The 12,684-nt window shown below is 39.8% G+C and overlaps 1 protein-coding gene across 1 annotated transcript in view; it reads right to left on the reverse strand.

The window, feature by feature from the left end:
* Nucleotides 1-12,684, reverse strand: part of ptprq (protein tyrosine phosphatase receptor type Q) — a 206,953-nt gene that overhangs the window by 164,634 nt on the left and 29,635 nt on the right. The window contains exons 10-13 of the mRNA XM_087997157.1: nucleotides 12,365-12,625; nucleotides 11,009-11,139; nucleotides 10,596-10,725; nucleotides 7,068-7,221 (exon numbers count right to left, since the gene is read on the reverse strand). Coding sequence (XP_087853283.1) covers nucleotides 7,068-7,221; nucleotides 10,596-10,725; nucleotides 11,009-11,139; nucleotides 12,365-12,625 — 676 coding nt within the window. The remainder of the gene's footprint in view (nucleotides 1-7,067; nucleotides 7,222-10,595; nucleotides 10,726-11,008; nucleotides 11,140-12,364; nucleotides 12,626-12,684) is intronic.

Consider the following 12,684-nt stretch of genomic DNA (forward strand, 5'->3'; position numbering starts at 1 on the left):
AAAGTTTATTGCATTAAGACATTTTAATATTTTAATTTACTATTGGACAATTTTCTCTTTATTTCCAATGAAGCTGTTGGCAATGTAAGTTATAAATATTCTATTTTTTGTAATGTTTCTCATATCGTCACGGCATTCCAAACCACTTTACAACCAATTAATTGTTTTTGAACTGCATATATTGAGAGCAATATAGCAAAATTTTCATACAACACAAGTTAGTTAATATAGTAACTAGTTTAAACAGAAGGAGGAAGTTGTAAATTAGATAGGTTGCCACCAATAAATTCAGAGAGTGGACAAAACTATAGCATATGGCATTCATTGTGTGAATTATTCACTTTGAACCTATGAAAGGTACCTCAAAGTAATTTCTAAATGGCTACAAGTAATGAATCTTCGAGGAGAAAGTGAGGTCTGCAGATGCTGGAGATCAGAGCTGAAAACGTGTTGCTGGAAAAGCGCAGCAGGTCAGGCAGTATCCAAGGAACAGGAGAATCGACGTTTCGGGCATAAGCCCTTCTTCAGGATTCCTTTTTCAGCTCTGATCTCCAGCATCTGCAGTCCTCACTTTCTCCTAACATCCTTGTAAATCTTTTGTGAACCCTTTCAAGTTTCACAACATCTTTCCAATACGAAGGAGACCAGAATTGCATGCAATATTCCAACAGTAGCCTAACCAATGTCCTGTACAGCTGCAACATGACCTCCCAACTCCTGTACTCAATACTCTAACCAATAAAGGAAAGCATACCAAGCGCCTTCTTCACTGTCCTATCTACCTGCAACTCCACTTTCAACGAGCTATGAACCTGCACTCCAAGGTCTCTTTGTTCAGCAACACTCCCTCGGACCTTACCATTAAGTGTATAAGTTCTGCTAAGATTTGCTTTCCCAAAATGCAGCACCTCACATTTATCTGAATTAAACTCCATCTGCCACTTCTCAGCCCACTGGCCCATCTAGTCAAGATCCTGTTATAATCTGAGGTAACCTTCTTCGCTGTCCACTACACCTCCAATTTTGGTGTCATCTGCAAACTTACTAACTGTACCTCTTAGGCTCGCATCCAAATCATTTATGGAAATGACAAAACGTAGAGGGTCCAGCACCAATCCTTGTGGCACTCCACTGGTCACAGGCCTCCAGTCTGAAAAACAACCCTCCACCACCACCCTCTGTCTTCTACCTTTGAGCCCGTTCTGTATCCAAATGGCTAGTTCTCCCTGTATTCTGTGAGATCTAACCGTACTTATCAGTCTCCCATGGGGAACCTTGTCGAACGCCTTACTGAAGTCCATATAGATCACATCTCCTGCTCTGCCCTCATCAATCTTCTTTGTTACTTCTTCAAAAAACTCAATCAAGTTTGTGAGACATGATTTCCCATGCACAAAGCCATGTTGACTATCCCTAATCAGTCCTTGCATTTCCAAATACACGTACATCCTGTCCCTCAGGATTCCCTCCAACAACTTGCCCACCACCGAGGTCAGGCTCACTGGTCTATAGTTCCCTGACTTGTTCTTACCACCCTTCTTAAACAGTGGCACCACGTTAGTAAACCTCCAGTCTTCCGGCTCCTCACCTGTAACTATCGATGATACAAATATCTCAGCAAGAGGCCCAGCAATCACTTCTCTAGCTTCCCACAGATTTCTCGGGTAAACCTGATCAGGTTCTGGGGATTTATCCACCTTTACCCATTTCAAGACATTCAGCACTTGTTCCTCTGTAAACTGGACATTTTGCAAGATGTCACCATTTATTTCCCTCCAGTCTATATCTTCCATATCCTTTTCTGCAATAAATACTGATGCAAAATACTCATTTAGTATCTCCCCCATTTTCTGCGGTTCCACACAAAGGCTGCCTTGCTGATCTTTGAGGGGCCCTATTCTCTCCCTAGTTACCCTTTTGTCCTTAATGTATCTGTAAAAACCCTTTGGATTCTCCTTAATTCTATTTGCCAAAGCTATCTCATGACCCCTGTTTACTCTCCTGATTTCCCTCTTAAATATACTCCTACTTCCTTTATACTCTTCTAAGGATTCAGTTAAGATAACAACATGTCAATTGAACAATAATGTTTGAATGGCTTATGGTCTTTTGTGTTTCTACGTTACTAATTTGGCAATTAGAGAAGTCAAAGCACGATCTAAAACAATAAATATTAAATGAATAATTAATTTGTTTTGATGGTTTGGTTGAAAGATTACTATTGCTCATCACCCTCGCAGAATTTCCTCCTTCTGCAGGCCCAGTTCGCAGACCCACAAGATGGTCTTTGGATATGCCTGCCACCACTTCCTCCTACATCTGCTAACCATGAGAAAATGTGAACTCACACAACCTGTCTAAATATAAAAGACAAATTCCTCAAAGTTGGAGAAATAATAGGTCACCTGTGAGTCTGTAAATCACCTTAAACACTTATTACTTATTATAGCAGACAGCACTGTCCATGACAAATCCCCAGTGGAAAATTGGAGGACTCCTGCATAATGGGCCTCCCATAATGGGTACCCCACCACTTATAGATGGCAGGATGGAACACTATGACATGCAGTTCTATTTAATACTATTTGATTAACTAATTATGAACTAATAAGCAAATTGTCTTTTCTCTTGTTTGTTCGTGGATGTTGACATTGCAGCCTAAGCTAACATTTATTGCCCATTCCTAAATGTCCTGGAGAAGGTGGTAGTAAGTTGTACTTTTGAACCACTAAATCCTTTGGGATATAAGGGTGCTGATAGTGGTGTCAACTGTTAAATAGTTGACAGCTCCTTATAGAGGCACAATCACAAAACAAAACTTTTTAAGGAAACCTACTTCAAATTGTCATTCCTGAATCACTTTTTATACTCTTTGGAAGCTCATCAAGCCAAATGAAACAAATGTAATTAAATTAACAAGAGGCAACCCCTTAAAGGGGCAATGTAACAGAAGTCAAATCCTCAAAGGAAACTTCCAAAATGTAAATTATAATTTGTTTGGGAAGGGCAGGGGCATAAAGTATTCCTGCCTGAGTAGTGCCCACTAGTCATGGAAAGCCTCAAGTGGACATCATGGGCATCATACCATGTACTCCCTCTCCTGGGACACTGAGCAAATGTAACCATGGAAGAGGAGCTGGCAGTCAGGTCTAATGACCCCCCTCTACCACTCACTGCCTGGACTTATTAAAGACCATCTTGGCCAGGCCCAGCTGTATACCCACGAGGAGTTCCTTTGATCTACCTGCTCCACTCCATAGGAGCATGTGGCCGAAATCCATTCAATAATAATAATACAATAGTGGCTGAAATTTAGCACCATACTTGGAACAATGAATCTTCAGGGTTGTCATTGTGATTGAAATGAGGTCATCCATGTTTGTTCCCTAATTTGGGCTGTTAACCTGGCCCAAAAGTGAGCCCTGGCCAACAGATATAAACAGGAGTATCTTTCGTGGTTACTTTTGAGCCTGAGTGAGGGGGCACTCAGTGTCCACCAATGCTTTCAAAACCTTTAGGGAGAGGTGAGCACCATGGGGGGGATAGACTGTTTTATTTCCCCCTACAACTTTACTTTGATTTACTCCCCATCTTCTCTCCCTATACCCCCCACTCCCCACTTCCCCACCTAACCCCTCCACCTTCACTTTTTGGTGTAAGCATTCCTAGTGGTGCAAAATTATAGAATAAAGTCTTTGTATAATGGTGTCTTTTTTACTGTGTGACTATACATACAAATGCCACAAAAAAATTATTCCATCCCTTTGATTGGACCACATTTGCAGGAAAAATCACAGTCAAGGAAATGGCTCTGTGCTAGCTGGGTCAGTGTCATGTATTATGCACATGTAAATAAAGGGTAACTTGGCGATGGGATACAGCCAACATGAAGCTATTTCAGTGGCAATGAGAGAAAAACATCCCTGCAGAGATTAGTATGCAACAATCATCTTTAAATTTGGGTAAGCGTTTCTGGCACCATGCCACTGTTTGGGAAGCTTGAATGTTCAATCCTGCCATCAAAGATAGCTTTTTCAGTTATGAGGAGCCTTTCAAGATTTGATGGATGTAGCGAAAGAATATTTACTTGTGAAAAGCAGTTTACTGCTTGTTTAAAATCCCCACACAGGCAAACCGATCCATCGGGCTTCACAATCTGTACGACCGATGTCGCCCATTCCACAAACTAGACTGGTTTAATGATTCCTTTGCTTTCTAAACTTCCAATTTCTGACTCTACTTTTGCCCAGAAGGCAAATGGTACTGAACAGACCTTGCTGAATCGTGGATTTGCTTCCTGATTAACATGCAAAGGGGCCTTGGCTCTTTTGATAGTCTGTAAACCCTCCTGAAAAATGTCTGGGTACTTAATTAGGACTTCACTCACGCAGCCATTTTCTAAACTGGAAAGTGATGAGCCAATCGAGGTGAATCTTTTGTAACCAATTTTATCCCATCAAGCTTGGGCCTGAGCGTTTTACTACAATCAGTGGTAACTGAACCAACTGCTTCTCATAACAGACCAGAACTGAAGTTGTACCCTTAATCTGTAAAGGTTCCTCAGGATAGGTTCTCAGTTTAGCCAAGGCCTTGCGCAAATGTAAGGGTTGGAGTCTAGAACGAATTTTGTTAAAGACTCGTTCTGTGATTGCTGAGACGGCCATGAAATTGACCTCCACTTAACCAGACAGGTGACCATTTTACCAGACTTTTCATTTGATTGATTCTGATTTGGATGTTGCCAAGTAATTTAATTGTTCCAGACCAGAGGGAGGTGAATTTTCCAGGGTGGCAATCTCTTGGATACCAGCCTGCGAGTTCTCTTACTGTATTTAGGTCTGGTGGGACTCTTTTGCTTTCTCAAGTCCACATACTGGCAGCAACTGCAATGGCTGGCTGGCCCGGATCCTGAGGGAAATTTTAACCATCTGGCCAAGGTTTTGCTTTGCTTTGGGGTTTTGCTGTGTGCTGACCTAGAGTTTGTCTGTTCAGGCTATGTCCTGAATAAGGCTGCGCAATTTCTTTCACTCAAATTGTGTTTGCTAAGCTCAGTTGGACTGGCAAGGGTGCTTACATCCAGCAGAATACCATGCAACCCATATGTTCTACTTGCTGTATTTTCCATGATAAGCCAGTTGTAGTGCCTGTTTGAAGTCTAGTTGGGCTTCAGCTGCAAGGTACATTTGCGTGATCACATCGTTAGTCCCATATATCAAGCAGTGTCTCAGCATCTCACAGATTTAAACCAAAGTCACATGCCCCTGCCTGTCACCTTAGCCTAGTCTAAAATCCCGATATGGATTCCCTGGTACTCAATCTGTCAAGTAAAACCAATAGTAGTAGAGAATTAGAGAAGGTTTGGAATCATAATATTCCTTAACCAATCCATCAACTCTTCTTTGGTTGTAATATCTGGTACATTAGGGAAAATTAGGATTATAATAACCGACAAAGCTGCGGGCCCAAAACCTGTCAGGAGAATGACTTGTTGCTTTTTATCTGCCCCAATGTCATTTGCCCGGAAAAAATAATGCATTCTTTCCACATACTGGGCCCAGCCTTCAATGGCAGGATTAAATGCATCAACCTTCTCTAATAACAACATTATTGTAGAATGCCTTAGAGCTTTCCTTAATTCTATCCATTAAAGCATTTTCATGCCGCTTTCTAGGTATCCTAAGTCCATTCTTCAGTTGCTTCCTGGCTACCATGTAACCCTCTAAAGTCCTGTCTGATCCTTGCCTCCTCAACCTTAAGTAAGCTTCCTTCTTGACTAGATGTTCCAAGTCGCTTGTCATCCAAGGTTCTTTAAACCTATCATCCCTTCCTTGCCTCAGTGGGACAAACCTGTCCAGCACTATTAGCAAATACTTCCTAGACAACCTCCACTTTTTTTTGTGCATTTCCCTAAGAACATCTATTCCCAATCTAGACACCCAGTTCCTGACTAATAGCATTGTAATTCCCCCTTCCCCAATTAAATATTTCCCCATACCATCTGATCCTATCCCTCTCCATGACTTCAGTAAAGGTTATGGAGTTGTGATCACTATCACCGAAAAGCTCTCCCACTGAGAGGTCTGACACCCAGCATGGTTCATGCCAAGCACCAAATCCAGTATGGCCTCCCCTCTAGTCAGCCGAGCTACATATTGCATGAGAAATCCTTCCTGGACACACCTGATAAAAACTGCTCCATCCAAACTATATAGGTCCCAGCTTCGCCAGAAGGTATCCACATATCTGAAGCCCTCTCTCCTATATCAACCCTGCAGCCATGTGTTCATCTGCACTCACTCTCTATTCCTAGCCTCACTACCACGTGTCACCGGTCACAATTGTGAGATTACTATTCTACTCATTCTGCTTCTAGCTTCCAAACTAACTCCCTATATTCTCTTTTTAGGTCCTCTTCCCTTTCCATACCTATATCATTGGCACATCCCTGACTCTGGCACCCAGGAGACAACACACCATCCAAGAGTCTCACTAATGACCACAGAATCTCCTGTCTGATCCTCTCACGAATCAATGTCCTATCACTATTGCTCACCTATTCTAAACCCTTCCCTTCTGAGCCACAGAGCCAGGTTCAGTGCCAGAAACCTGCCCTCTGTGGTTTTCCCCGGTAGGTCGTACCCCTTAACAGTATCCAAAATAGTACTTATTATTGTTGTTATTATTATTGAGGGCAACGGCCACAGTGTCTCCCTGCACTGTCTGCCTATTTCCTTTCCCTCTCCTCATAGTCACCTAGCTACCTTTGTCCTTTAACTTAGGTGTGACATCAGAAAGCTTCTTATCAGAAAGACAGCATGGTAATAATGCACTCCCTCAAGTATGCACTGCACAGCTGAATCAGTTGTCAAAAGACTAATGTTTCTTGAAACGTATTATGATTTAATGTTGTAATCTTTATAAACATACAGAAACGAAAGTCATGTCTTGTATATGTATTATTTACAATTCAATTACTTTCAACCAGAATAAAACCACATAACTCAGACCATTTAATGCATCATAAAGCTGAGAAAATCTGAATATTTATAATGCTATTAACATCTTACCGTGATTGAGTGAATGGAATCCGAACAACCTGGTGGATCATTTTATTGGATAATGTCAGATTATATCCATCAAATACATGGACAGCTTGAGGCCAGCTGACAGTTACTGAATGAGAAGTCTTGTTAAAATTCAAATACCCCACTGGACTCGGCACTAAAATACCATAAAATAACATATTATTGGCAAATGTGAACTCATAAAATATATATTTAAATTCTTTATTAATTGCTATTAATTTCGTGGAAGCCCTGCCTGCCAATGTAGTTAACTCAATCACATTAGGGAGATTTAAACAATCCTTGGATAAGCACATGGATGATGATGGAATAGTGTAGGGGGATGAGCTTAGATGAGTTCACAGGTTGGCGCAACATCGCGGGCCAAAGGGCCTGTTCTGCGCTGTATTGTTCTATGTTTATCTCTTTTCTGTTTGTTTTCTTTCTGAAGGCACTTAGAGTTTTGTGTTTCCTTTTGCCTAATTCCCACTAATATTTCTAACCTTGAAAAGACAACTAAAGATATTGGTTAAAAATAAAAGGAATGCTCTTTAAGATTAATTTTGAGATTTCCTTACCAATTAACACATTTTAACTACTACTTTGATTCAAGTTAGAGTCATAGAGTCATAGCGATAAACAGCACGAAACAGACCCTTCGGTACAACTCCTCTGTGCCGACCAAATATCCTAATCTAATCTAGTCCCATTTGCCAGCATTTAGTCCATATCCCTCTAAACCCTTCCTATTCATATACCCATTTAGATGTCTTTTAAATGTTGTAATTGTACCAGCCCCCACCACTTCCTATGGCAGGTCATTCCATACACACACCACCCTTTGCATAAAGAAGTTGTCCCTGCAGTCCTTTTTATATCTTTCCCCTCTCACCTTAAACCTATGCCCTCTAATTTTGGACTCCCCACCCCAGGGAAAAGACCATGTCTGTTTACCTTATCCATGCCCCTTATGATTTTATAAACCTCTATAAGGTCATCCTTCAGCCTCCAATGCTCCAGGGAAAACAGCCCCAGCCTATTCAGCCTCTCCCGATAGCTCAAACCCTCCAAACCTGGCAAAGAGCTCATATATCTTTTCTGAACCCTTCAAGTTTCACAACATCCTTCCTATAGAAAAAATATAGAATTGCATGCAACACTCCAAGACAGGCTAAACCAATATCCCATACATCCACAACATGACCTCCCAACTCCTATACTCAATGCACTGATCAATAAAGACAAGAATATCTTCTTCATTAACATATCTACCTTCGACTCAACTTTCAAGGAACTATTAACCTGCACTCCAAGGTATTTTTGTTCAGCAACACTCCCCAGGACCTTACCATTAAGTGTATATATTCCGCACTGATTTGTCTTTCCAAAATGCAGTACCTCACATTTATCTAAATTAAAATATATCTGCCACTGCTCGGCCCATATGCCCATCTGATCAAGATCCTGTTGTACTCTGAGGGAACATTCTTCACTGTCCACTACACCTCCAATTTAGGGTCATCTGCAAACTTACAACCATACCTCCTATGTTCACATCCAAATCATTTATATAAATGACAAAAAGCAATGGACCCAGAACCAATCCTTGTGGCACACCACTGGTCACAGGCCTCCAGTCTGAAAAGCAATCCTCCACCACTACCCTCTGTCTTCTACCTTCGAGCCAGTTCACAATACAAGTAGTTAGTTCTCCCTGCATTACATGCGATCTAACCTTGCTAACCAGTCTACCATAAATAACCTTGTTGAGTACCTTACTGAAGTACATATAGATCACATCCACTGCTCTGACCTCATCAATCATCTTTTTTTATTACTTCTTCAAAAAAACTCAATTGTTAGTGATATATGATTTCCTATGCATAAAGCCGTGTTAACTATCTCTAATCAGTCCTTGCCGTTCTAAATACATATAAGTCCTGTCCCTTAGGATTCCCTCCAACAACTTGTCCACCACCGATGTCAGGCGCACCAGTCTATAGTCCCCCAGCTTTTCCTTACTACCTTTCTAAAATAGTGGCACACCATTAGCCAACTTCCAGTCTTCCGGCACCTCACCTGTGGCTTTCAATGATACAAATATCTCAGTAAGAGGCCCAGCAATCACATCCCTCACTTCTCACAGAATTTGAGGTTACAACTGATCAAGTCCCGTGGACTTATCCACATTAATGTGTTTTAAGACACGAAGCATCTCCTCCTCTGTAATCTGGACATTTTTCAAGATGTAGCTCTTTATTTCACTATCTTCCATATCTTTCTCCATGATAAACACGAGTGCAAAATACTCGTTTTGTATCTCACCCATCCCCTGTAGATCCACACATAGGTGGCCTTGCTGATCTTTAAGGTGCCCCCATTCTGTCCCCAGTTACCCTTTTGACCTTAATGAATTTGTAGAATTCCTTTGGATTCTCCTTAACCTTATTTGCCTAAACTATTTCATAACCCCTCTTTGCCCTCCTGATTTCTTTCTTAAGTATACTCCTACTGCTGTTATACTCTTCTAAGGGTTCACTCAATCCCTGCTGTCTATACCTGACATATGTTTCCATTGTTATCTTGACCAAAACTTCAATTTCACGAGACATCCAATTCCATACAACTTACCAGACTTGCCCTTCACCCTAACAGAAATATACTGTCTCTGGACTAATTATCTCATTTTTGAAGGCTTCTCATTTTCCGGCCGTCCCTTTACCTGCAAACATCTACACCAAAACAACTTATGAAAGTTCTTGCCTAATACCGTCAAAGTTGGCCTTCCTCCTGTTAAGAGCTTTAACTTTTAGTTCCAATCTATCCTTTTCCATCACTATTTAAAAACTAATAGAATTATGGTTACTGGACTCAAAGAGCTCCCCCACTGACACCTCAGTCACCTGCTCTGCCTTATTTCCCAAGAGTAGGTCAAGTTTTGCACTTTCTCTAATAGGTACATCCATATAATGAAGCAGAAAATTTTCTTGTGCAGACTTAACCAATTTCTCTCCATCCAAAAAGCCTTTAATACTGTGGCAGTCCCAGTCTATCTTTGGAAAATTAAAATCCCCTATCATTACCACCCTATTATTCCCACAGATAACTGAGATCTCCTTCGAAATTCATTGCTCAATTTACAACTAACTATTTGGAGGTCTATTGTACAATCCCAGTAATGTGATCATCCCCTTTCTTATTTCTCAGTTCCACCCAAACAACTTCTCTGGATGTAATCCCAGTAATATTGTCCCTAGGTACAGCAGTAATATTATCCTTAATCAAAAATGCCACTCCCCCTCCTCTCTTGCTCCCCTTTCTATCCTTCCTATGGCGTCTATACCCTGGAACATTAAGCTGCCAGATCTGTCCATCCCCAAGTCATGTCTCTGTAATTGCTATGATATCCCAGTCCAATGTTCCCAACCATGCCCTCTGCCTTACCTGTTAGGCCGCTTGCATTGAAATTTAACTCAGGAGAAAATATAAATTATTTTATTTGAAGTAAATAACAGCAAAAGACACACATACTTGTACGTATCAATTTTTTCACTGCTTTGCTATCTTGAAAGCCTTCCTTTTCTGTCCGAAGTGAAATATTATGCAGTTTTCCTGGGATCAGGTGTACAAATACTGCACACTCCTGGTCAACTTTTTGAACCTAAAATGAATAAATAACACAATAAACAATGTTGTGTTTATATATTCATAATGTGATATATGTAGGATTATCAAACATATTTAATTAATGGCATAAATGTGGCTAGAAATTCTTTTAGTAAAAATCATATTTTGCCAAAACAGTATCATCAATAGTCTAACAGCTCTAATTGTTGTTTTATTGTATTTTCAATGAGTTGACAATTTGAAGAGTTAAATGTTAAAAATATGTCACATGCCACATATAGTGCATTTTTAATGCACCAAGAACAATTTGAGTTTACCATAAGTTGCTCTTCACAGTTTAAACACTGCACTTCATATTGGTAAAAATGTCCTTCTGCTCTATCCCACAGTAATTCCAGTGATGTTTCTGTGACTATTCCTTCTCGTAAATTAGTGGGTGGTGCCAAACCTAGAATAAAAATACAACAATAAATAATATATGAAAATAAATTTCATGGGTCTGCATCAGATTGACTAGTACACAGTCACAGATAAATCGATTTTGTAGTCAACTGTCATTTAAATATTTGGTAAACATGTAAATCTGTATTATTAGATAAACATAATTCATTTTTATAATGCATTGCTTCTGCTTCCTAAACTTACTGAATTAAGTAAAGACATTCTGACAGTGTAATGTTTATTATAGGTTTATGGACTTGGCTTAGATATTCTTTCCAGTCCAACAGTGCTGATTATTTTTCTTTTGGAGGCTGATTAGTTAATGGTTAAGGGTCTCTCATTTCACACAATATCCAATGCTACACAACATAAATCAGGAATTTGACATGAGACCACTTTGTGATCTGTACAAGATTTTGTATCTCTAGTAAATATGTTTTTTTAAAAAAACAGATAAAGGACACATTTGATATGCTGACACCAGGTATCAATCGTAAAGTTGTTTTATTTCACCTTGACTGAGTACTCAAGCAACAGTTATGATAAAATTCACTTCACTTGATTGTATATCTTGAATGCATAATAATACATAATAATTCACCAAGTTTCCCATTTCAGTCTCACATCTTACTTGAATTAAAATCATTTCCAACTACCCGTTTGCAAAAAATTCTAGGACCTAAAATGTAATCAAAGTTTGCTTCAGGTTTCAATTTGTAGGTTTAACAATATCTGCTTTTTTTTGAAAATAAATTGTGATTACCCTTTGCATTGAACATAACTCTATTTTCAAACCCTATGAAACATTATCTAGAATAGCTCAAGAATGGGGTGGCATGGTGGCTCTGTGGTTAGCACTGTTGCCTCACAGCATTAGGGACCTGGGTTAAATTCCCACCTTGGGTGACTGTCTGTATGGGGTTTGCACATTCTCCCCGTGTCTGTGTGGGTTTCCTCTGGGTGCTCCAGTTTCTTCCCACAATGCAAAGATGTGCAGGTAAGGTATATTGGCTGTGCTAAATTGCCCATAGTATTAGGTGCATTAGTCAGGAGTAAATATAGGGTAGGAGAATTGGTCTGGGGGGGGTTACTCTTCAGAGGGTCAGTATAGACTTGTTGGGCTGAAGGGCCTATTTCCATATTGTCAGGATTCTAATTCAACCATAACACAATGCATTGTAAAATGTTAAAGTTCATACTCAAGTTTCAGATGTTCAAAAATAGATACTTGCATGTTTTCACAACAGGAACTCTGTAAGCTTTGCTCCACATGTTGCCACTAGTTGCATAAACAGCAAAGTTATATTCATTGCCGGGTGTCAGATTTTCTAGGGTCACGTTAACATTAATGTTCTTTAAAGGTATTCTTTTATTTTCATTTCCGTATAGAATATTAATTCCATCAAATAAGCCAAACTTTGGCATTCCAACATAGAGCACAGTTGAGTGAGTCTGAATATCAATGGAAGCAACTATTTCAATTGGGTTAGGCTCTGAAATAGAAATAAGATGATTTTGCAATTTAAAAAAAAATCTCAAGATGAACAAGTTT

Source organism: Chiloscyllium plagiosum, unplaced genomic scaffold (assembly GCF_037043375.1).
Source record: "Chiloscyllium plagiosum isolate Xiang-an unplaced genomic scaffold, Cpla_swu_hap1 HiC_scaffold_19, whole genome shotgun sequence".
In the NCBI taxonomy this organism is placed as follows: Eukaryota; Metazoa; Chordata; class Chondrichthyes; order Orectolobiformes; family Hemiscylliidae; genus Chiloscyllium; species Chiloscyllium plagiosum.